At 39.4% G+C, this 15810-nt stretch overlaps 1 protein-coding gene across 1 annotated transcript; it reads left to right on the forward strand.

Moving 5' to 3' along the window:
* Nucleotides 1–329: 329 nt before the first annotated feature.
* snx27a (sorting nexin 27a) lies at nucleotides 330–10860 on the forward strand. The gene is made up of 13 exons (XM_079484741.1): nucleotides 330–961; nucleotides 3476–3707; nucleotides 3881–4073; nucleotides 5295–5359; nucleotides 5432–5536; nucleotides 5709–5787; nucleotides 6288–6451; nucleotides 7381–7470; nucleotides 7652–7801; nucleotides 8012–8140; nucleotides 8280–8339; nucleotides 8423–8471; nucleotides 8638–10860. The coding sequence occupies exons 1-13, from the start codon at nucleotides 630–632 to the stop codon at nucleotides 8703–8705; spliced, it is 1716 nt and encodes a 571-aa protein (XP_079340867.1). The 5' UTR covers nucleotides 330–629; the 3' UTR covers nucleotides 8706–10860.
* The last annotated feature ends 4950 nt before the right edge of the window (nucleotides 10861–15810 follow it).

The following is a 15810-nucleotide window of genomic DNA, read 5'->3' on the forward strand; positions in this document are numbered from 1 at the left end:
GAATATTCTCCAATAACAGAGAGGGATCTAGAATAATGCTTTGGTTTTAATGACTAAGACATTCCCAGACATGGCTTCCTCCATATACTTCGTATTATTGCATTAAACATATATTGTAGTTAAAATGGTGAACCAGGGTTTGTTTAAACTCTGTAGATTTGGTTTGACTATTCTTTGACTCTTTACATTTCTAGTAACATTAAAGTGAACATCTAAAAGCTCAACAGTCACTGTCATCAGAACTGTTTGACTTGAACAATGTCGCTAGATGTCGCTGTACTGCAAGTCTTCCAGTGCGCTCAACAGATTGGTTCTTTATTAACACATTCACATTCGTTACATTGACTTCTTTGACGACGAGAGGCGCTTTGAACATACTTTGAAATGGAGTTTTCCATTATGCAACCAGTTGTAACTCCGTTTGTAAACAAAATGACATAATTCACCACAACAAACAGACTAAATCCACAGTGGCCCTCGTGCCCCCTCCAAAGGACACACTTATAAAGAACAGTGAAGGAAAGTGAAAGCAGTCTCGTGATGGCTGGGAGGGTCAAGCGCTTTTCTGGGCTGTTGTTTTGAATGTTCAGGCCTACAGGAGGAGAGGGGGGTAAACACCCGAGTTAAAGATGGCGGAAATCGAGGGAGACGAGACTGCTCGGCCCGCACCACCTACGCTGTTACCCACAGCGTCCCGCGTGAACGGATCCGGGATGGTCGACTCGACGGGCGGTTCTGGGAGCCAGACCCCGACCGTGCTAACTTCGGGTCCGCGCGTGGTTAGGATAGTCAAATCGGAGTCGGGTTACGGATTCAACGTACGCGGTCAAGTGAGCGAAGGCGGCCAGCTGCGGAGCATTAACGGGGAGCTGTACGCTCCTCTTCAGCATGTCAGCGCGGTGTTACCCGGAGGCGCGGCGGATCGGGCCGGGATCGTGAAAGGAGATCGGATTCTAGAGGTGTAAGTCGTTTATTTGCCACTTTATTTCCCATTTTATCCCAGGGATTGCGCCGCCGTCTATCCGTTACAATGTATCAATCTCGCTGCGTTCCAGCGTTCTATGCGGTGATGTCACCATCACTCCAGACGTTTGACGTTGGAACATCGTTCCAACCAGTTCGGTGTATATGGGCTGGTTGTTTTTACGCGAAAATCGAGTGAACACGGGGTTCTGTTGACTTGTTTGAGCTTTCTTGGCCCTGCATGCCAACACGTCCCGTTGGGAGCGCTAAATAGATCGTTATGTAAGAGTTGTTGAGCAGATAAGACGTACAAAAGGCGCATTGTCACGTTTTTAAATGCTATAGGTTCTATACAACTATTGCCATGCAACAGGGTCGTTCGGTTCATTCAGTCATTCATGTTGGCTTGTCTTTGACAAACGTTGCATCATCATTGACGCTGTGAAAACATCTCTCACTTAATATATCTTATTTGGATTAAGATATATGTTTATCTTTTTTCTATAAAGACTACATAAACGACCGTTGAACCAGTGACCGAACTATGTAGAGTAGCCAGTCATATTTTACCGATATAACTAAATGTATTATATATTATATGTGTATGTACATCCTTTGTGGACTCTTTCTCTTTCATGTTACATGAAAGTCTTTTTTCATTATAAGGTAACTTAAGCAAAGCCTGACTGTAATGTCTGCGTTATGTTACACCCTACAAATAAGTGTTTCTAACTTTTCAAAATGAAACGCACAAATTAAAATAATTTTAACAACAACTCTCTAGTTTGGTCCTGAAATAAAACAAATTACAAACAGACTTAACACAAAACATCACACTCGTGAATTAGAAACATAAAATATGCACAATAACTTTGTCCATTTTTTTAATGCAAAACTCTTCATTGCATAGTTTTATTTATTTATTTTCAATTTGTGGTGACATTTGACTCCGGCCTGTTCTTATGAATTCACCTGATCATTCTGTGTAACATGATCAGATTTATAAAAATGAGACGTTTCACTTCAAAGTTAAATGTATCATGGGAGGCAACAGTATCCACCATTATGCATACTGAAAACAAAGTCAAGCCACAAGAATATGCTCACAGAGGTACACAGGTTAGTTCCTGTCAGTACTTTGCATGGTGATGTGCTTTAGTCTTTTCCCATGCAGTCTTTATCACTTGAACTCGAAGCACCATCATGTCATTTACGTACAATATATAAACTTGTGGTATGCGTGTGTAAACAAAGACACCATTCGTCATAGCCTGTCAAATTGTTGTTTTACACAACTTGTGTCAGGAAAGAGAATGTTTACATTCATTCAGTTGTAATAATAGTATTCATATTTACTATGAGCTGGTTGAGGTGCATGCTAGATGTTGCACAGTTGGTCCAGTCTTGTCATATTACATTCAGTAAGAATGTTAAGAAAACATTTTCACCTCCTTAAAATAATGAAAGTAAATGAAACTGAACTGTTATGAAGGACGTAAAGTTCAGGGTTGCCACCTTGATTTACCCCATTAACTCTTACATGTGCTCTTAACTTTGTTTAACATTGAAACATGCGCTGGAAATTCTTGAGCATTTAGGTCATTGTGACTGCTCTCTGTAATGTTTCTCTGGATGCTGGTAAATATATGAAATGTTGTATTTATAAATCAATAGATTTATAAACTTTCTCGATTAGTTGAGCTATATGCTATTATTTGTTTACTTATTTTAATGAATCTTTTCTTAATACATAACACATTAGGCCAAGCCAAATCTCATTTCTTGAGGAACTCCTTTAAGGAAGGAGTATCTTTAAAATGTTTATTTATGAGAGATGGACTGCTTTCCATTCTTGGTCTTGAGCATCTCCTCCCTTTTCAACAGGACGAACATATTTATAACGTTTTAAAAAGAAACAAGCATATTTGGAATTGTTTTATGCAATGAAATGTTGCAAATTATATGGTAAGCTGTTACGGCACAGTTAACGGTTACATGCACATATGATTCATTTTTATGTTTTACGATAACAGTACTTCTCCACTGAAATAAGGAAGTTTTCACAATCTCAGGGAATCATTCCTTGTTTGGTGACAGCCGGTCATGTGAATATCACATTACACAACAGCTTGTTCCTGTTCCATAGTTCTTTCATGCTGCACGTTTGTTGAATTGGATTAAACATTAACTATATGATGTTTATTATTTGTCTGTTTATTATTGACATATAAATTGATACAAAACCATGAGACGACATTATTAGTTATTATATTTAATACTTATCAATTATTTTATTTATTTTAAATGCAGATTAATAGGCTCATTTTGTTGAATTGAAGTCTTTGCTTTAATGGCATTTTTAATTAAGTCGTTAAGTTAAAATGTTTTCTTATAGATACATTTTCTTTGTGGTGACACCAACTGGTTAATGTGTATGGCATTTTAGTATGTGCTTTATGTAAATATATTTTTACCCCTGAGACCTGACACACTTTTTCTCTTTCTCCTGCAGTAATGGGGTGAGCGTAGAAGGGGCGACACACAAGCAGGTGGTGGATCTGATCAGGGCTGGGGAAAGAGAGCTGGTGTTGACCGTCCTCTCTGTGCCGGCACAGGAAGCAGACGGGCTTGAGCCTAGTGAGGAAGGTCCGGTGACGCCCAATTACGACTATAGCGACAAACAGGCTGTGCCCATCTCAATCCCCACATACAAACACGTGGAACACCACTCGGAAAAATTTGTGGTATGTTCTGCCATTTATTTACCTAATTTCTTAGTTCTCGGTTCAAATAAGCTTGCTTAGCAGGAAACGGAGAATAGAAATGATTTGGATTTTTTTGCCGCCCTATTTTATGAACTTCACTAAATGTATAGTGATTAATCTTTAAAATCTGTTTCCTACTTGTCTGGTTTTAGGTCTATAATGTGTATATGTCAGGGAGACAGCTGTGCTCAAAGCGTTACCGGGAGTTTGCGATACTTCATCAGAACATCAAGAGAGAGTTTTCCAACTATAATTTCCCAAAACTTCCGGGGAAATGGCCCTTCTCCATGTCTGAGCAGCAGCTGGATGTACGCCGGAGGGGACTGGAGGAGTATCTGGAGAGAGGTGAGATGCGGATGACACAAAATCATGTGCAAATAGTTTCTTGCGTCTTAGCTTAAAGGGAAACAAAAGATGCATTCTATCTAAAAGCGAATGCTTACCCAGACCTGCCTGAAACGCCTCGTGTATACACACCCCCACAAATCTACGTCAGTTTGTGGTATGATTTGACTAAGACCGCCCAAATGTTTATGCAAGTACCTGTCAATACAATTGCTTTGGAACCTGATGTTCCAAATATGGTAAAAGGCGTTACATTTCCATCACATCCTTGCAGTATTCGACCAATCACTACGCATTTGTTAACTGGCAAATCTTAGCACACCTTGCTTTTCAAAATCTGCGGCGGGGCAAAGAGGAGATTCAAACATGCACAGTAAGTGGAAAATACAGCGGTTTTGACCCTTAAATCTTTTATACACATGCATTACATCTAAATCAAATGATAATATTCGTTTTAGCCATGTAATATGACCCCGTTAATATGCTGCCAACTATATCACAAAGGAAGAATGAAAATTCTGTCTTCATTTCCTCGCCCTCAAGTCGTTCCAGATCTGTATACATTTATTTGTTCTGATGAACACGGAGAAAGATATTTGGAAGAATGCTTGGAACCAAATGGTTCTTTGACACCATTGACTACCATAGTTGGAACACAAAAGATATTTTGAGGAATTTAGGAAGCCATTATGATTTTTTCTACTATGATAGTCAATGGTGGCCAAGAACTGTTTGATTCCAAGCATTCTTCCAAATATCTTTCTTTGTGTTCATCAGAACAAAGACATTTATACAGATTTGAAACAACTCGAGGGTAAGTAAACAAAAGAATTAAACATGTTGGGTGGACTTTGACTTCAAGTCAGGTGTTCCCAAAATTTTAAGCCCACAACCCCCTAAATAACAGTGTTAGGGACTCGAGACCCCAACAACCCCTACTTTGGGAGCCCCTGCTTTAAGTGATATAGTTGGGTATATATTAAGATGGAAGAAACTATTTGCGCATGAAAGTGTGCACATTTGTTTCGCATCAGGTGTGTTCTGCTTTAGTCATGTTTTGATGTACGAATGCATTGAACCGGTATGGAAGTGGTTTGTATGGAGTTTTGACTTTATACAGATGCATGCTCTAGCACGAGTCAGAGAGCTTGTGGTATTTGCATCAGATGAAATGTTTGTTTTTGTGCTATAATTAAACATCCTGTTTCTTCGTTTCTACAGTGTGTTCTGTACGGGTTATTGGTGAGAGTGAAATCATGCAAGAATTTCTCTCTGAAACAAATGAGGTGAGTATTTGATCCACATTAAAATCATTCTGTCGTTGAGCTCACTAACTCCGTGTGCCTTATGCTTTAAAGAACCACAACGGTGTGTCCGACGTGGAGTTACGGATAGCGCTGCCTGATAAAACCACAGTCTCAGTGAGGGTCCGGAAGAACAGCACCACAGACCAGGTTTACCAGGTAAATTGTCACCTGGTCATACACACACAACACCAGCTGGTAGACATCTAGTGTGTCACATGATATTCATATTACACAATGAATATTCTTATATCAACTCATTCACCTGTGACCTCTCATCACAAGATCAGATGTTCATCCAAGAGATCGAGTATCATTTTTCTTTTTGTAGGCTCTCGTCATGAAGATTGGAATGGACAGCACCATGGCCAGTTACTTTGCTCTTTTTGAAGTTATAAATCACTCGTTCGGTGAGCAATCTCTCCATTTCTGCCTTACTTGGTGTACAGTTTGCTTGAAAATGAAAATGTTGTCTTTACTTACTCAACCTCGAGGTGCAACAAATCGGTAGCTTTCTTTGTTCGGATGAACACAGAGAATTCTATTTCCCTGTAACCAAACAGTTTGTGGCCACCATTGACCACCATAGTAAGAAAAATTCAAATGGTAGTCAAAAGCGCCCCAGAACTTGTTTGCTTTTCTACATTCTTCAAAATATCTACTTTATATCTTCTTTCTCGTTTTAAAGCAATTATTCGGTCGAGTCTGTGAAGACAGAATTTTCATTTTTGGGTGAACTGTTCCTTTAAGACAGTTTCGGACATTTTCTTTATGTACTACATCAACAACTTGCCTTTGTTTATTTTTTAATTAAGTGAGTCATTACAACTATGGAAACTTTATGGATGCTTGAACACATTTAGATACCTTGAGACTGTCTTAAAAGGAATTTTCTCTGTTTTCTACACAGCCCGTAAATTAGCTCCTAATGAGTTCCCACACAAGCTGTATGTTCAGAACTACACCTCAGCAGTGCCCGGAACGTGTCTCACAATGCGAAAGTGGCTCTTCAGCACACAGGAAGAGGAAGTGATGCGGGAAAACCCTCTGGCCCTTCATTACTGCTTTCATCAGGTCAGTCCCACAAGCCTGTTTCATATCAGTACTGCATCATTATCTGCTTCGTTGGTCTGCCGATCTGCTTAATTCGACTCACCCCTTTGTTTTCCTAAGTTTTACATTTTAGGTTTGGATATGTAAAAAAGTATTGTTCTGAGTAAAAACAGGAGTTAAGTTGCTGAATACCAAATGGTGAGGCTTGAACATCTTGGCCACAATGACTCTTGTTCTGAGCATGTGAATTTGCCAATAATCCCGGGTTCATGTTTTGCCTGCGTCGTTTGCATAGTTTCGTTGGATTGAGATGTTATACGAGTATGAGTATTGCTACACCAAATACATCCAATGTTTTGAACAAGAATGTTTCTTGGTATTTATTTTCAACTTCTGTGAACGCAAGTACTTCTCTATATAATATACAGTAAATGCAGATCATAAATGGCGCAAATGGACTTCGTACAGCCAGCAAAGTGTCTAGTTTAGTTCTACATCAACATTTGGTATAGCTTTGCATAGTCGCCATATTTGCTAAACTCACAGAAGATGCCTTTCTTTGTGTCCCTATAAAGTGCTTCCTTGACTTCCATTCAGTTATTCAACTTAAAAGCATAGTTTATTAAAAAATGAAAATGCATCTACATGTTATTCCGAACCAGTATGAGTTACTTTCTACTGCAGAACACAAAATAAGATATTTTGTATAACGTTGGTAACCAAACAACATTGACTTCTATTGTATGGACACAAAACCACTGAGACATTGCTAAATATATCTGCTTTTGTGTCCCACAGAACAAATAGTCATATAGAGGTTTTGAATGACACGAGGGTGATTCAATTTTGACAATCCCTATTTTCAAACCTCCGACCACCGCAGATGTTGAACAGGTGTAAACAGCCAAAGCTGATCTCATCACCTACATCTCTCTTTCTCTGTTGTCCAGGCACAGGATGATGTAAAGAAGGGATTCATTAAAGCTGAAGATCAAGCCTATCAGCTCCAGAAATTTGCAGAACAGAGGAAGATGACAACGGTATCACAACCTTTATCCGTCGCAAAATATTGTTGAAATATTGTGTTTTTATTTTGAATGTGTTAATAGCTAAAATGAACCACGATATTAGTTATTTAAGCTAAATCTTTCAGCATCATGTCTGCAACTTTTGATTTCTTTAACATAAAATGAATGTCTTTTCTCCTGTGATCTCGCTCAGTATCTGAGTCTTCTGCGCTCATGCGAGGGATACAACGAGGTTACATTCCCTCACTGTGCATGTGACTCGCGGAGGAAAGGTCACGTGATCACAGCCATTAGCATGAAGCATTTCAAACTGCACGCTTGCACGGAGGATGGCACTTTGGAGGTGGGCGGTGCTTGAGCTTGTCTATCAATATAATACGTAAAAATTCACAGCCACAGTTATGCGAGTTACGCTTTTTAAGGACATATGTAGATGCTCTCTGTAGAAAGTCTATATTAGTTATTTTAGGATTATAGCAGATTTTGTGGGATAACCTGCTTGATTGTAGTTTGGTGTCTGTATTCTTGTTTAAGTTTTTGTTTTTGCTCGCAGAATCAGGTGATAATGTTTGAATGGTCAGAGATGCAGAGATGGGACACAGATGAAGAGGGTATGGCCTTCTGTTTCGAATATGTGCGGGGAGAGAAGAAACCTCGCTGGGTTAAAATTTTCACTCCTTATGTGAGTTGCTCACGTACATTACGACACAATACAACAAAATATTTCCCAAAATATTGGAAATGGTTAGAGTACTATTCATGTGAACGTGAAGCATGTGGAACAGAGATAAGCCCTGACCTGTGCTTGTTCTCTTCTTTAGTTTAACTACATGCACGAGTGCTTTGAAAGGATTTTCTGTGAGCTCAAATGGAGGAAAGAGGTATTAACCTAAACACATTTCTGCCTTATGTTTCATTAACTTCATAGTCATTGGTTGTTAATGTGAAAGTGTTTCTCCGAAAGGTTGAAGAAGAGGCCTCGGACAAAGGAAATAAGAACTGTAGTAATAATGGTAAGAAGGAAACCTCATGTCGTCTTATACACACACACACACACACATTATTTTGAGTGTGTGAAAACAAAATAGAAAAGCATTATCTTGTGTATTTCAAGTATTACTTTTGGAAATTGGAAATGCTCCAAAACCATAAATATTACAACTGAAACATGTGTTGCAGATTATCTTTCTCCGCTAGAGCAACAAAAGGGTTGGTGCCACCTAGGGGGCGAGATTGCTACGTCCTAATGCTTCCTGTCAAAGTGAAACCGCATAAAATGCGCTGAATCGTCACACCAGAATGGACCACCATAACAATGACCACGCTACCACTGCAACCCCCTGGTTACGCCATACCAACCATGTTTCCACGGAGACAAAAGTGTGCCTTTTCAAATGCAGAGCATTCCATATGGCAAACACGTCACTTTGGTAACACAAAATGGCATTATTATTATGGTGATTAGTCACATAACCAAACTGTTTCACCTCACGTAAAGACCACTCTTGGGTTCTGCCTTCATTTCATCCGTGGATGACGCACAACTGAGTGTTTAACGCATAAAACAACAACTAGAGCTCTTCCGCGCCGAGACGTTTATTTTTGTTGACTGGGGTTTTTAAGCATGGGCTGAAGGAGAGTTGTATTGTGAATCGGGATTGTTCAGCATAGTAACACACTTTGAGATCTGAATTTGCGACCGCATCACAGTTAATATCGAAATTAAAATATAGGTGAGGGTGAAGCCATGCGTTAAAGAAAATAAATACATTAGTAAAATGGTGTAGAAAATCGATAGCATTATTTGCCCAGTTTCGATGACTTGGGTTAATAACATTTACTAGCATTGAGAAGGAAATGAGAGTAAGGAAGTCTCTGGGAGCACTGACATCGGAAATGTATGCTGTGTTTGTTTTATGTGTGACTGATTGTGTAAGTATAATGAAGGACATCCCAGACAAAATCGTATTTTAGTGCAGTTTTGTGGAAATGCCTGTAGGAGGCCCCAACATCCCATTCAATCCGATTGCTGTTTATTGCACTGCTTGTGTGGATATGAAGGAGATTTAGTTGTATTTGGTTTAGTTCATTGTTTGTAAACCCCACCATAAATGCACATTTATAACAAAGTAGAAGCTTCCACCATTCCAGCACAATACAGCAAGAAATCAGCTAATTCAATGCTTAAACCAGCTTGGCTACAAAACCCTGATCAATGAGTGTAAGAGGTTGTGTGTGTTTGACCATCATATTGCTTTCTGGTTAGAGTACAGGCTCCTCTAACCTTGGCAGTAGCGTAGCAAACGTTGTCTTTGGGTCTAAAGCCTATTTACGGAATTGGCCAACTTAATTTTGGTCTTCGGTCCTATTGATTTTCGTGTTTAGGTTATTCGTTTGATCAATGTGAATGAAGAAACAAATTATTGTGTGTATTATGGTTGTGTAATTTGTCCTTTTGTCAGGAGTGCAGGTGCGATGCTTTTGTATCAACCATGCAATATTCACCAGCGCTATAAAATAATAATTGTTTGGTCGGTGTTAATTTTGTGTCAATGTTCCCCCCGAAAAAAAAGTAATATGAATGTACCAGAATGTATTTATGATATGGAGGATTATTAATGAGACATTTTGTAATTAACTTGATATGCAGATTAATATCATTATACAATTTAAGACACTAACCTATTCTAAGCGTCCCATTGAGTGGTTTCTTTTACATTACAGGGCCGCCTCGAAAGTATTATTAATGTTTAAGTGTTACCCTGTGCGTTTTGGAAAAACTGTTTATTTGCGATACAGGGGGCGACATGCTAATTTGAAATTGATCGGCTATTTGTCTGTTTATTCTGTAAATTTACTGCTTATATGTAGTGCTGACACAGTCTTTGTAGCCTTTCTGACTGAAAATGTTAATTTATTTTTCTGCTAAATCAAAGGTATTGAAACAAGGCCTTTGGGTGTTGGGAGGAACTATGTAAGCAAACAGAGATATAATGCATAAGGAGAGATGAAAGATGGTGCATTATTTCATGTAGCCTAGCTTATGGCATACATTAACAATAATAATGGGAAACAATAGTTTTATATCTAAAATGTGTGAAGGTTAAACTAACCAGAGTTATGAAAAAACTAGTAACATGTAGGTGAAACCTTGTAACATACTGTACTATTTTAAATAAAAGGATCTATTGAAGAAAGTGGTTTGCTTGTATTGAGTTGGTTGACTGTATGCTTCTGAAACTGTGCAATATATCACATGTCATGCAATTTGAATGCATAACTTAATGAATTAATGTTTTGCAACATGTGTTTGAATTTAATGTTGCACTGGCGCAGTTAAATGATCAATAATGAAACTTGGCAGTACAAGAATGACTCAAATAAACCCGAAAATAATACATTGAATATACAGCATGTTTGTGTGGCATCAAAGCATTGAAGAACAACAACCAAGTTTATGGCTGTTGTGTTATAAATATGACAACAATGAAAACTTTGTATGAAAGTAGGCAGGTTAAAGCTTATTTTCCTCCCTGTGATGGTATTTATTGATTTACACCTGTGAAAAGCGCATGTCGACCAATCAAAAACAGCGACGTCGGTTCCCTGCCAATGGTGTAATTTTTGGGGGGGACTGCCTGTTTTTATGACTAATGTAAAGGTCATTGCACACTGCCTCCGATATATTAATCTGTCATATTATGAAGAGAGAGTGAGGACAGCAAGGTACTGTCAATGGAGAGAAGCAAGCCATTATAGGAGAGATAAGGAGAGAGGCTTTTTTTGGTCACCAAATTCAGTTTACACATTAATGCTCTGCTGTTGAATTTAAACTGGTTTTGGTTATACTACAGTATGTAGCACTGACATTAATGACTATTTATAGAGCCTAATGATATTCGGGTTTTGCACTTTGCAGATGATCCCTTAAGTCTTGTCGGCCTGCTGAGATCAATACATGGCTCGGTTTGTGGAAAATTAAGTTGTAGCTCATTGTTTACGTTACATAGAATGAGGTGACATTCGTTTTATAAGAACGTTTAGCTCACGAGTTATTGGTCTGGGAATCTGTGTCTATAGACCAATGTTTATGTACGGAGGTAGTCTCAAACTCTGCCAGCGGGATATTTAACTTGAAGCGTTTGTCTGAACTCGCAGAATGTAGAGAGAAAGCATTGTTTCTTGAGATATCGCCAAAGCTTCAAAAAACTGTTTTCACTTCCCTCTCATATTTTTGACGGGGCTCCGCATTACCTTTACTTTTTATTGGTGACAAAAATGATCATCTCAACAATGTCCCGCCGGTTGACTTTGAACAACCTTAAGCAGATAAAGACAACTAGCAAACCATGAAGTGAAACAGGTGAGATAAACTAACAGAGACATCAACATGCATTAATATTGTAGCCTAAACGTAGCCCTGTTTGCTCATTGGACTAAATCTGTCATTTTGAAGGTGTTACATAATACACCACGGAAATGTCAGGACTGTAAAAGCACAGTTGTAGAAGGGATGAGATGATAGGATAAATGTGCTGAAAGCATAAAACGCCATATACCTGCATTCATTATCGTCGCCTTGGAATTCTAAGGTTGTATCTGCATTCTGCCCAGCAAAGAGGAGATGGGTTTCTGTACCCGATACGGATATTAACCATGGTTTTACTAAAAGTTAACAACAGTGTATTTTATCTCACCACAATAACCATATAGTTTAACGGTGGCTTTTGTAGTAAAATTATGGCAGTATAAATTGTAATCATTCTTATTCTTACCCTTCATCACCCATAGTCACACCACCAACAAGCATGCTTTATTTACCCAAGGCAGGGTTGGTGAACCCCTGGTGGTTCACGAGGGAATTGCAGGGGGTTCTTGGGGTAATTTACACAGTGCACAGAACTTTGTTCTCATTACTTGGAAAAAATGTGGCAAAGACATGTTTGGAAATGACAATAATTCAGTCTGCCGTAAGTACAATACCACAACTGAATGATGAGAATCTTATATTTAATGTTTTTAATTGTAAATCTTCAGTGAATAACCAATACTTTATGGGACATTATATCCAAATAAAGCAGCCACATTTACTTTCAATACTGTAAACCACAGACTGCACATAAACATGCACTTACATGCTTTAGCACGTTTCCCCCTCTGTTTACATACATAATTACGTCTTCATAAAAGCACTGTAAAGTTCGGAGGGAACGAGAAGCTAATTGCACAACCGAAGGATGAAGCCGTACATAAGGTTAGACGGGATCAATACGGTGCTAAACTCCAACGATGCATAGGTCAAACCAAATGAAGTGCTGGTCCACTTTACCTCAAACCTCAGCTGTGCATTAAGAGTTTGTGTCTGTCAAAGCCCCTCCCTTTTGACTCACTTAAAGCATTAAACACTTACCGTGTGTGTTTGTGAGTCTGGTAGTCTCATAGGACCACTTGTACGTCTGTTGGACTAAGGGTGTCCTAGCGCGCTTAAGTGTTAAAGCACGCTCCCGTGAGACTCTTACAGGAAGACAGTTATCAATATCTCTTTTTTTAGATTTGATCAACAAATGTCTAACCCTTACGTGTTTAACTTTAGTGCATCACACCCTTATGTACAGCTCATATTATATGGCTAGATGAGGAGAGGTTAGATATTGCTTTCTTTCCTAAGTGATCGGATTTGCCTGGTGGAGGATAAAACATGAAAGAGAATCTGTGCATTGACGGGGGGACCTGAGCTCCATGTGGGCAACAGAATGTAGATTAATGAGGTTGGCTCTCATTCTGCCATATTCATTTACAGACCTCCATTTTTGCATCTTGTTTTATTTTTCCCTAAACACCTCCGCTCTTTTTCTTCAGTCACACTCTCTCTCGCTCACTCCTCTCCCTTGTCATTATTATCGATCAAGTCCATCTTACCCTGTTAATTAAAAGCCATTGATTGTGGGCCGCATGCCAGCAATATCATGGAGGCCGTCACAGGAGGACATCGGCGGACATGTTTGTGTATTATTGTCTTGAGGACACGGAGAGCCTGTGGACGCTAAACAATTTTGAGTACTTTTCATTACGATTTCAGGAGCTTAGCGCTGTTCATATATCTTCATAATGTGGTGGTTTTTATGGATGCAGCAGATGGTGTATGATAATCAGGATTCCACCCTGATCCATTCTGAACCCATAGAGGGTGTTTTTAATCTGGGTTTAGTCATGAAGGGGTCATTTGGGAATCCTGCTAATAATTTCACACCTTATAGCACGATCTTGATGACTCATTGTCACTTATGAGTTGCATATACTCATGTATCATTTGACAATTTGTGTCTCACACAGCCACCAATTCTATCCGTCTTCTATTAACAGAACTTGTCCGTGCTTAAACACACAGTTTTACCTTCCATATAGTATCCTCCTCCAACTCCATGCCCACAATCATCATACACTCACCTAAAGGATTATTAGGAAAACCTGTTCAATTTCTCATTAATGCAATTATCTAATCAACCAATCACAGGGCAGTTGCTTCAATGCATTTAGGGGTGTGGTCCTGGTCAAGAACATCTCCTGAACTCCAAACTGAATGTCAGAATGGGAAAGAAAGGTGATTTAAGCAATTTTGACCGTGGCGTAGTTGTTGGTGCCAGACGGGCCAGATTTCACAATCTGCTCAATTACTGGGATTTTCACACACAACCATTTCTAGGGTTTACATCCAGTATGCGGCAGTCCTGTGGGCGCAAATGCCTTGTTGATGCTAGAGGTCTGAGGAGAATGGGCCGACTGATTCAAGCTGATAGAAGAGCAACTTTGACTGAAATATCCACTCCTTACAACCGAGGTATGCAGCAAAGCATTTCTGAAGCCACAACACGCACAATGAGGCGGATGGGCTACAACAGCAGAAGACCCCACCGGGTACCACTCATCTTCACTACAAATAGGAAAAGAGGCTACAATTTGCACATGCTCACCAAAATTGGACCGTTGAAGACTGGATAAATGTTGCCTGGTCTGATGAGTCTCGATTTCTGTTGAGACATTCAGATGGTAGAATCAGAATTTGGCGTATACAGAATGAGAACATGGATCCATCATGCCTTGTTACCACTGTTGAGGCTGGTGGTGGTGGTGTAATGGTGTGGGGGATGTTTTCATGGCACACTTTAGGCCCCTTAGTGCCTATTGGGCATCATTTAAATGCCACGGCCTACCTGAGCATTGTTTCTGACCATGTCCATCCCTTTATGACCACCATGTACCCATCCTCTGATGGCTACTTCCAGCACGATAATGCACCATGTCACAAAGCTCCAATCATTTCAAATTAGTTTCTTGACAATGAGTTCACTGTACTAAAATGGCCCCCACGGTCACCAGATCTCAACCCAATAGAGAATCTTTGGGATCTGGTGGAACGGGAGCTTCGTGCCCTGGATGTGCATCCCACAAATCTCCATCAACTCCAAAAGATGCTATCCTATCAATATGGGCCAACATTTCCAAAGAATGCTTTCAACACCTTGTTGAATCAATGCCACGTAGAATTAAAGCAGTTCTGAAGGCGAAAGGGGGTCAAACACAGTATTAGTATGGTGTTCCTAATAATCCTTTAGGTGGGTGTATATCGTAAAACATGTGCCCCATCATCTTTTCATGTGCCATATGTACACGCTCTCTTTTCCCCCAATATCCTCTTTTTCTCTATCCGAGCGAGCACGGTAAATCTGGACAAGTCAATGTGCCAGCACAGCACATTCACAGAGAGGGGCAAGTGAATTTCTCTGGCAGACGAGCCACGGCTGCCGCAGTAATAGCAGACACATGCAATCTTTATTCATTGATGCACCGACTGGGTGCCGTGAAGCATGTTGAGATAAGAAAATTGAGCTACATTGGACTACTTAAATATACATATAGCAATATTTTTTGACCCAGCGTCCTGGAAAATTAAAAAAAGTGCATTGTTCAGTTTTATCGAAGTGCTTGTCTTGAGCAGCCGTTGAGTTGTCTTGAAAAGCTATTGAAATAGTCTTCCACAACAAATTCGCCAAATTTAATGATTCTTAATGAATAAATTAAAGTCTTGTCCTACATTTGGCTTCAATTGCAAATATGTCACATTGTCAGTCTGGAAGTCAAATGAGCTTCCTCTCATGTTGACTTGAACACCAGGCATTATTTTATGACCTCACTTCTCGTTCGTTCAAATAGAATCTTATGTATTTAAACGCTCATACATACAAATTAAATTCATGGTAACTGCAATGTAGTTTGTTGTAATGTTTTGGTGGTTGAGGCAGTTTTAGGCTGATGTATACAGCATGTGAGACAGAAGCGCATTTCCTCGTAAAT

This window comes from Barbatula barbatula (genome assembly GCF_947034865.1).
Source record: "Barbatula barbatula genome assembly, chromosome: 21".
Taxonomy (NCBI): domain Eukaryota; kingdom Metazoa; phylum Chordata; class Actinopteri; order Cypriniformes; family Nemacheilidae; genus Barbatula; species Barbatula barbatula.

What these genes read in the sequence shown, in the direction of transcription:
- snx27a (XM_079484741.1), top strand. Translation starts at nt 630, where the DNA reads ATGGCGGAAATCGAGGGAGACGAGACTGCTCGGCCCGCACCACCTACG. An exon ending in TTCATTACTGCTTTCATCAG is followed by an intron (nt 6,452 to 7,380) that starts GTCAGTCCCACA and finishes TCTGTTGTCCAG; the next exon opens with GCACAGGATGATGTAAAGAA. An exon ending in TAAGAACTGTAGTAATAATG is followed by an intron (nt 8,472 to 8,637) that starts GTAAGAAGGAAA and finishes CATGTGTTGCAG; the next exon opens with ATTATCTTTCTCCGCTAGAG.